Raw genomic sequence first — 9,240 nt, 5'->3', positions numbered from 1 at the left:
CACTTTCTAAGAATAGACCATGCCTTGCTAAGAATGACTCTGATACCAATATGAGACCAAGGTGTGGGAAACTTGTCTCTTCTCCTAGCCTCTTGCCCTTTTATACCCCCAAGCTTGGTTTAGACTGGCCCGTGGCCTCTGGACCCTTGGCTTGACACTTTCTTGGTGATGAAGAGGCATTTGAAGGGCTCCATAAAGCTATGATGTTACTGGAATAAAGCTTCCATAGTAGCAACTAGAAGTTGAGTCATCTGCACAACATTGCATAGGTAGTCCAAGCACGAGAGTTATTTGTCTTCGAGGAGTTTGTATAGAGTCAAGTTTAGACTCCTGTCTCCTCACAGGTTAGGACAATGTCATTGTCAAAATCAACAACTTACATAATGGCACATGCCTTCAAAATATAATGTCCATTGCCGTTTGCTGGTTTGCTTGTAGCTTGTAGAAACGCAATTGATCAAGGTGTACTACCTAGAACAACACATGACATTCAAGTGTCTGGACTTCTAAGCTTTGCAAGCCCCCATAGAAAAAGAGGAGACCATATTAGCAGCTCCATTCATCAAGGATAACCTACTAACTTTCTCAAACTATACATATTGTAAACTGTAACAAAAGGTCTTTACACACCGAGCACCATATTTGGCGCTTAGGTGCATGAGATAAGTTGCAAGCTGGACACTACACAGGTTGTTTCCATTGGCAATGCAAGAAAGGGTCACCAATTATGCTTTTATAGTGTGTTTTTTAATGATTTATGAATGTTTTTTATAAGGGATTTTTAGAATGTATTAGAAGTCATTTTACTTGTAGAAGCAAAGTGCTTTCTAAAAACACTCTTCAAATAGTAAATAAGCTTCTCGAGGTGTCCATGAAGAGGAGGATTTCATGACCATTAATCTAACCTGAGATGAGAAATTTCTGAAGGTTAAGTGCTTGGTTTCTAACGTTAAATATTTTGCATGTTTTTTTGCTAATTACAGCATGTAAGATGAGTTTGGTTAAAAATACTGAGAGGAGGGTATTAAAAGAAGCCAAAATCTCTAAAAAAGAGGGGAGCAAGGATGTTTTTGGATGCAGATGGCTCTCTCCTTCAAAAAAGTGGATAGTCGCAAATGCAAGACAACCCTTAACAAAAGCGACTGTAACTTCTTTAAAGGTTGTTAGAATCACACAACCCAAGATTCAAATGAAAGCTCTCTTTGAGCCCTACACATCTATGCTATCATTTTTATGTTTTAATAGTTCGTTATTTTTGGCACTAACATCTCTGCTTTATGCAAGTGCTACATACTTTTGTGATCTATATAAATCACAAGAGAAGAGACATGCAAGAAGACACATCTTGCATCCTTGCCGATAGACTTCTCGTTCTTTTTCTCTACAACCTCATTCAGAGACTCTCAAGGTTGAGAAGATCACATGAGCTTTGAGTATCAAGCTAGGGATCTAGATTACCACACGTGCACAGAGGGTGGGGTAATATGTGACTATGCTAACTACACCTCTTTGAGCCTTGAAGTATAGTGAGTGAAAGAGGGGGGACTGGGGAGGGGGGGGGGGGGGGGGGTTAACTCAGAACAAGTTAACGTGTGGCCCCCCGTGATAAGAGTAACTTAGATGGCTTGAACCGTGATCCTCGAGGCTTAAGTTGTAGTGCTTTGGAAAAGAAGATGTTTTTGTACACTGACTATGAGCATAACTCGAGTATCCCATCACCAAAGATTTCAACAAGGTCATGTGGATTCATTTGTGGGACAAATCTTGTGCGTTTTTATTTTTGTCCCTTCTGCGTGTTTTCTCAAAGCCATTTTAAAATGGGTGGTTTTGGAACTACAAAAGTGAACCTTTGTCTCACTTTTGCGTTCTGCCTCGACTTTAGCAATCCATTACTGCTTCCGCTCTTGTGTTACGTGAATGCTTCTTTATTGATACACACACACACACACACCTTCATTGCTCTTCTGCGCCTCTCACACAAACCCTGCGTTCTCAAACCTCCTCCATACGAAGTCGTATGAAGCGAAAAATCTGCTCATCACAATCATTTTATCAAGCAGCGGCCGCCTCTATTCACTTCGCTTGCGTCTGCATTCTCTCCCCGTTTGCTGCTTCTCTGCAGAATCCAAGCTGTCTACTCGGTTTTAATGCTCAGAATACTCCGTTCGTTGTGTTGATTGCGCCAATTTTGTGGGCGTTATCAGGCTGAAAAGCCCACTAAGGAATTTTGCATTCCTCCGCAAAGCTGCATGTGCAACTATTCACGAGGCTGGTAGTTGCGTGATTGTGAAGTCTCGGAGCTCTCAGGTCTTACAATGTTCGTTAACTCCAGCTGAAGGAGTGAGGAAAAACCTCTGTTTGCGGTGCCCTCAGCAGCCTGCTTTCACAGATGCATGTTCTTTCTACCAAACATTGCAACTCCGCTCAAGTCTACCACCTGCCACTTATTTGCAGAAAAATGGGTAGAGCAATGCTGCCTATCTTCCTGATAATGGCAATTACAATCTTGTTTGCAATGTACAACACAGTAACTATAATGGTCTCCCAGTATGAAGAATCCCCAAAACGAGCGGATTTTGAAGATGAAGGTGAGTCAAGCTTTGCCAACCCGATGCTGAAAACGCACAAAAAGCTTCTCCGTGACAATGATGGCTTTCACCTGCAAAAGCAGAAGAAGAAGAGGTTTTTTCATGTTGCGGTAACGGCCTCTGACTCTCCTTATAGCCGATGGCAATGCAGGGTTATGTACTATTGGTACAAGCAATTTCGTAACAGGCCTGGTTCAGAAATGGGTGGATTCACGAGAATTTTGCACTCCGGCAGACCGGACAACCTCATGAATGAAATCCCTACTGTTGTAGTCAAGGAGCTTCCTCAAGGAATGGACCAGGTGAGCTTATCAATGCGGAAAACATTTTTATTGCTTTGCAGAGGCCATGTTTGTACTTGTCTTTAGCGAGGACATGGTATCCCAATCCATATTGCTGATTAACTCTGTCCAGTTTTGTTTTCATGCCATCAAATGATGCTATTATGTTTGCCAATAGACAGCAAGGTTATTTTGATTATGTTTTATCTTCGTTAATGGTCCAGTTATGCCCACCATCTTCAGAACATTTCATTCGCTCTTTATGCAAATCTTCATTGCAAAAAAAAAGGGATGTAAATGCTCTTAATTTATAAATGCATGAAAATGTTTTACTGTTGTGATTAGAAAACTAATTTATGCACAATGTTGAAGTTGCCTGGTGTGATTCACTATCTCCCTTTATAAACAGGGTTACGTTGTTTTGAATCGCCCATGGGCTTTTGTGCAGTGGCTGGAAAATGCCACCTTTCACGAGGAGTAAGCTTTTTCCTGACTTGACTACATGAATCTGTTTCTGGGTGTCTTCTTTTGCCTGATGAGAGGTGTACTTATCTGCAGATATGTCATGATGGCTGAACCAGATCACATTTTTGTGAGACCTCTGCCTAACTTAGCCACAGAACAGCTCCCTGCAGCCTTTCAATTCTCTTATATTCAACCTTCTAAACATGAGAACGTAGTGCGTAAATTTTTCCCACAGCACATGGGGCCCGTGTCATGGATTGACCGTATTGGCAACTCACCCACCATTATTAAGAGAGTAAGTCATCTTGGAAGTTTGCATGGCCTAGCTTGTAAATTCTAGTGCTCTATTAGATTAATGTCTCCCCTCTTGCTTTGCCTCTCATTACCTCTAAAGATGAAGGTTTTGTTTTGAACTTTGTTGCAGTCCCAGCTGGAGAAAATAGCACCTACATGGATGAACATATCATTGCACATGAAAAATGATCCTGAAGCAGATGAGACTTTTGGTTGGGTATTGGAAATGTAAGTTATCACATATGGTGCAGGTTTTTGATTGGACTTATTAGTCCCGATTTTCATGAAAGAAAGAAATGAATGCATTGTTATATTAGATTTCTCCTTACTCTGCACTACATCGAGGTTGTTGATGGCCCATTTGTGATTGCTTCCTTGACTACTTAATTACTTTATCTTTTGAGCTCTAATTTGGCCTGGTAGAGAATACTATGTGAGACTACTTCGTTTCTTTATCTGCTGGGCTCATATTCTGATTGTGTTGCAGTTCTAATCTCTTACTATTTGTGTTGTTAGGTATGCCTATGCTGTTGCTTCTGCCATCCATGGAATCAAGCATGTGATTAGAAAAGAGTTTATGATACAGGTATGGAGAAACTAACAAATGCTATATACAAATTGTGGTGTGTCAAAGAGCTGGATTTTTGTTCTGGAAATGTTGGCTTTACCATGAGTTGTCTTGCCAAGCGTTGCAAGTTGTGACAAAAGAACAATGTTGATAATTCTTTGACCAGTCATATGTTCTTCAATTTGCATAGTAGCCTTTAATCGAGCTTGTGGACTAATGCCTGAACCCTTTTGTCAAGCTATGTATCCTTGATGTTGACCTGGAGTGATACACCTATGCAAACTATTAATGCCTTTCTCTCCGTCTGCTGGGAGTTCACTTTAATTATTGTGAAGGTGCTCAGAGGTTTGGAGAATTCTGTTGGTCAAACATTGCTGGGCCTGGTTCCCTTACAGGCCATCCATCTGCCTTGTTAATTACTCTAAAAGTCACATTCAGTTTCTCAGCGTTCAAAATACGGGCTTACACCTTGATTATGACCAGGATGGCAAGTTTTGTGGCTTCTGGGCAATGCTGGGAAATGAGCCTAAGAATGAACCTGCAATTGCAATTTAGGCTTAAACTTTTACTCAAAGATTTGTTCAAGCTACTGCTTTTGCAACCTGTCCTTCAAAATGCTTCACAGTAGTCGGAGTGAGGAGTATGGCTTGGTGTATCCTTCAATCAGCACCCTAGACCACATTCCAAAAAGCTTCCGGGATAACAATCAACCAGGACGATGTAAACTGTTTCTGACCTTCAGAAACTGTGCTAATAAAGTCTTCCAGTGTTTCCGACATAGTTTTGGATGACAGGTTGATTTTGGCCTCTGAAGGGTTCGATAGTTTGAAGTTTCCGGCTTTTGTTAACAGGTGTCAGTGAATCGGTCGGAGAGTTAGTCCCTACAGATTGTGTGGTAGTTGCTGCGAGCTAGTAACTTGCAAGTCATATGTCTCGGGGTCTCTCTGCACGAATTCTAACCCTCTTGTAGTGTTCTTCTCCATCTTTGTGCACAATATGGACCATATCCTGACCACTCCACCTTATCCTTTGGTGCTGATGGTCCACTTACTCCCATGTACATGCTCATGCACTCTCGGTAGGTGGTTCCCAGCATATTGATGTGTCGCTGTGATAAAGGCAATGCCCATATCTTGGAACATGTCCTCGAAACACCATGGATGAAGTTTAAGAAATCCATTACAATTTCACACTGTGAGCTCTCATCTTTAGGGTCCCATGAGCCTCGCACTGCCATGACGACAGATGTTTATATGAAATGATCTCCCTTTTGTCACTGAAGGCAACCTTGTTCCTGTGTCATCATGCTTTGCACACCCTTCACATATTCTCCAATCTGTGGGCTGCTTCTCATGTAACTGTACTTTGACCCATATGAATCGGCCATATTGTGTCTCCTCTGCTGGAATACTCATCTGTAGAGGACCGTCACCCCTCCTTATCCTTTAGAAGTGTTGTGCCACATTCAATTTCCATGTAAGACTCCCACAGATACCCCTATATGCTCGCTAATCCCGGCTCCGAGCTCTTATGTGTCTCGATGAGTAGTACAATGTCTCTATCCTCCACCTCCTCGAGTTGCCTGGGGTTTGTGTATATAACCATTGTAGTTCCATATTTCCATTTGTGTCTCTGTCTAGGGTGTTTCATATGCCGTGGGTTCCTATTCGACGACCTTCCCATCAATGATGACTTGATTATTGCGGTATATCGCTCTCTTACCCTCTTTGTGCGCCTCTAGGACTCGTTGCATGCATTACTGTCTATGCTCTATCTGCATCCGTGTGATTGGTCATCAAGGAAGATGGGGTTTTTCGCTCTCTCGGGAATGCTGGTCATGTGGTAGTTGAGGTTGGGAGCTTGCTTCGCCTTCTCTTCCTCCAAAGTAGTGTGCACAATTTGCAATTCCTCTTTTGTGATTCTTCCCATACCTCTTTGTGGAAGTTTTTCTTCACCACCTCCACCCATCCATACTTCTTGGCTTCAATCTTCCACTCTATGCTTGTGGTGGTCACCTACATGTGTCCACCTTGGGGATTTCTCCTGCTGTTAGGACTGGTCTTATAGAGACGCCACCTCCCCTCTGAGGAGGTCAATCTCCTCTCTTATCACCTCCTCCTCTTTCTTCTACTCCTCTCTTGATTGCTTCCATTCTTCCTCCCATGCTTTCTTCAAGGACGTGGATTCCTCCTTCCGTTTGCTAAGTACTGCTTGGAGCAAACTGATTTGATCAAAGACACGCATGAAGTCATCCTTGGCAGTGTTTGCGAGCTCCTTGAAGTTTATTGGAGTGAGCAGAGTGGAAGGAGGAACGGGGAAGGAGGGGGGGTTCTTAAAAGGGTGCTGTCCAACGTGATGTGTGTGTGTGTGTGTGTGAGAGAGAGAGAGAGAGAGAGAGAGAGAGAGAGAGAGAGAGAGATTCTTGGCAAAAGCTTATACATGTACTCACAGCCTCCATGGGACCTTGAGGTTGCTGAAAACTTCATGATACATTATACATATGGATGTGATTACACAATGCAGGTATGTCTTTGTTCAGCATCTTTCTTTACTTTCTCTATCATGTGATTTAGGCTGAATTGCTTCAATTAAAAAGCGTAGGGAGCTCTGACTTATGGGAAAGTAGGAGAATGGCGGTTTGATAAGAGGTCATATGTTTTGGGTGCTCCTCCCAGAAATCTGTCTTTACCTCCACCAGGTGTTCCAGAAAGTGTGGTAAGTAAGCCCTTCATGACTCTTGATAACAAAGCTCTTTTTCATTTCCTTTATGGATGTGCACCCAAAACATATGCATTTCTTTGAGCTGAGCTTTGTAGCCATGCCCTCTTGTGGAGGTCTGATAAAGAGTTTGCATAATGTTACTGCTTTTGGCATTCCATAGTCTTGGTTAGAGTTGAACATGTCAAGATAGAAGCCTTCTCTATTTGCTATGAGATCTGGCGAATTCTAATCATCGGGTCTTGCAGGTGACACTAGTGAAAATGGTGAATGAAGCAACGGCAAATATACCTAATTGGCAAGAGGGGTCATGAAAGAGTTTTGACATGTGGTAAGGTTTTCTCTGAAGTGCGTACATGAGTGCAATACTTGTTCCCTCTGAAATTAGTTTAATTTTAATAGCCCAAGGGTGTTGTTCCTTTAGGTCACCAGATTGTCGTCGGGGATGTAGCCAGCAAACTTGGCCATATTGGGTGGCAGCTGCAAGCTCAGCTGATGGTTGGGACTCAAAATTGCCAGAGTATGGAGAAAAACTGGTGTCATCAAACTCTTGCCAATTTTGATGTTGCTTGCACTACAGAAAACCTTTAAAGTTAGACACCTTGCTATGCAAAATGGAACAAGGCCACCCTCTAAAGGACATGAAGTACAAAGTGTTCATCCATGTAGAGTTCAAAAAGTGCTGTACTTAGAGAAAATTCAAGCCAGTCCTTGTCACAAGCTCGACATTATCGTTGCCTAGCCCATGTACAAATGAAATTCTTGATAAAGAAATTTAAACAAAGCTTCTTCTATTCTGCCTCTTCAATGCAAAGAATTGAATAGCCGACTCTCTCTCTCTCTCTCTCTCTCTCTGAGAGATCCGGAAGTTCCTTCGAAAAGGATCAATGGTCGTCCAAAGGTGGCAACGTTGTATTGATCATCATTGTTGTATCAATCTGTGAAATCACACTTATAAGTATGTCGTGAACTGCGTGTATGTCTGTTAGCATGTGGCGATTTGTAATACCTAAGTGACAACTTCCCTCTTCAAAGACAATCGAACAATCAAGATTTCTTTATGCATATCAATAATACATAATTATCTTCTACATCATTTAACAGGCCTGCCTTACAAGACCCTTGGCCGTGCAGGCAACGAAGGCCTAGCCCAAATTCGATAGGCGTTGCCCACCCCCGCACCAAGCCACAAACCCTCATACTGGCAAACTTCGTCCAAAGTTGTGACACGACCCACCTTCTAGGAGAGCAAAATGTATACATGCATGAGGCCCCCAAGGCGATGAAGTTTCAAAAAGATTAAGTCCCTGTAGATCTGCATGAGGAGAAAGGGTTGCCCAACCAGGGCACAAGAGCACCCTCCGAAGCGAAGACCTTCATCCTCGGAACAGAGCAACGCGAATCCTATGTAAGACTTATTAATCATGCCGACCCTTGTATCCATAATAATAATAAACAAGGTTAGACGAGGGCACTGTCTTAAAGTAAAAATTAAAATTGTTGGTTCAAAGTGTTATTAAATTATGCTCGGCGGTTCATAGTAGCAAGTGATAATTTGTGAACTGAGTTATGGAAGATATGTGGTTTTTAGTAGTAACTTATTGAAAAGTGTGGCGCAGGAGAGAAAGTATTCAAAGATCTGAACCAATATGACCCACTCCCTAGGTGTTGTATCTTACTCTTGCTGAGAGAATTTTTTGAAAACAACATTGCAAAATGACTATTTATTGCATTGTGTGCTAACGTTTGCAACCTTCCCAGCAAGAAGAAAAATACACATTACGAAGGTTACAATCGAAAACCTTTTCTATCATTTTATGTGTTCACTAAGGTCACCTTTGCGTTGGCTACTGTAACTCAAGCATGATTCGACCTATGAGCAGAAATTTGCATTGTCACATTGAGTTAACCTTCTTTGAGTAGTTTAAGGCAAGTCTCGTAAGGCGCGAGGTATTGAACTCTTTGAGGGGCCAATTTTTCTAGGAAGGTTTGTTAGAAAGCACAATCAACCAGGATAGAATAGAGAAAATAAGCTAAACTTTTTTACTCTACATCAACAACCCAGACTTCTTTGACAGATCCATAGACAATTGCCATCATTCTAAAATCAAGAAAAAAAACTGAAGTTAACAATCAAGTTCATGGCAAGGAACTCGATACACACGAGATGACACTCGCCTTCCTCACAGAATTTTTGTTGATTTCCTTACCATTTTTTCTCTTTTAGACACAATCAAAACTTGTAAGGTGCCGCTGGGAATCGAACTTGACACACATCCACCTTAACCACTAGGTTAAGATCCCATTGGTTCTTTCAACATTATTG

General features: G+C 41.9%; 1 protein-coding gene across 2 annotated transcripts; it reads left to right on the top strand.

Moving 5' to 3' along the window:
- The first annotated feature begins 1,737 nt into the window (after nucleotides 1-1,737).
- LOC147453915 (hydroxyproline O-arabinosyltransferase NOD3-like) lies at nucleotides 1,738-7,572 on the top strand. Of its 2 annotated transcripts, XM_086515980.1 has the most exons (9): nucleotides 1,761-2,890; nucleotides 3,279-3,346; nucleotides 3,428-3,629; nucleotides 3,759-3,856; nucleotides 4,145-4,214; nucleotides 6,648-6,719; nucleotides 6,798-6,911; nucleotides 7,163-7,245; nucleotides 7,339-7,572. In XM_086515980.1, the coding sequence occupies exons 1-8, from the start codon at nucleotides 2,390-2,392 to the stop codon at nucleotides 7,226-7,228; spliced, it is 1,191 nt and encodes a 396-aa protein (XP_086372106.1). In that variant the 5' UTR covers nucleotides 1,761-2,389; the 3' UTR covers nucleotides 7,229-7,245; nucleotides 7,339-7,572. The 2 variants fall into 2 exon arrangements, 1 of the variants encoding a protein (XP_086372106.1); XR_015188575.1 differs by lacking the exon at nucleotides 7,339-7,572 and having other exon boundaries at nucleotides 1,738-2,890; nucleotides 6,793-6,911; nucleotides 7,163-7,197.
- The last annotated feature ends 1,668 nt before the right edge of the window (nucleotides 7,573-9,240 follow it).

The sequence above is a fragment of the Adiantum capillus-veneris genome, chromosome 7 (assembly GCF_014529385.1).
Source record: "Adiantum capillus-veneris isolate H3 chromosome 7, ASM1452938v2, whole genome shotgun sequence".
Taxonomy (NCBI): domain Eukaryota; kingdom Viridiplantae; phylum Streptophyta; class Polypodiopsida; order Polypodiales; family Pteridaceae; genus Adiantum; species Adiantum capillus-veneris.
The sequence above is the reverse complement of the archived record's forward strand: the minus strand, read 5'-3'. Positions and strand labels throughout refer to the sequence as shown.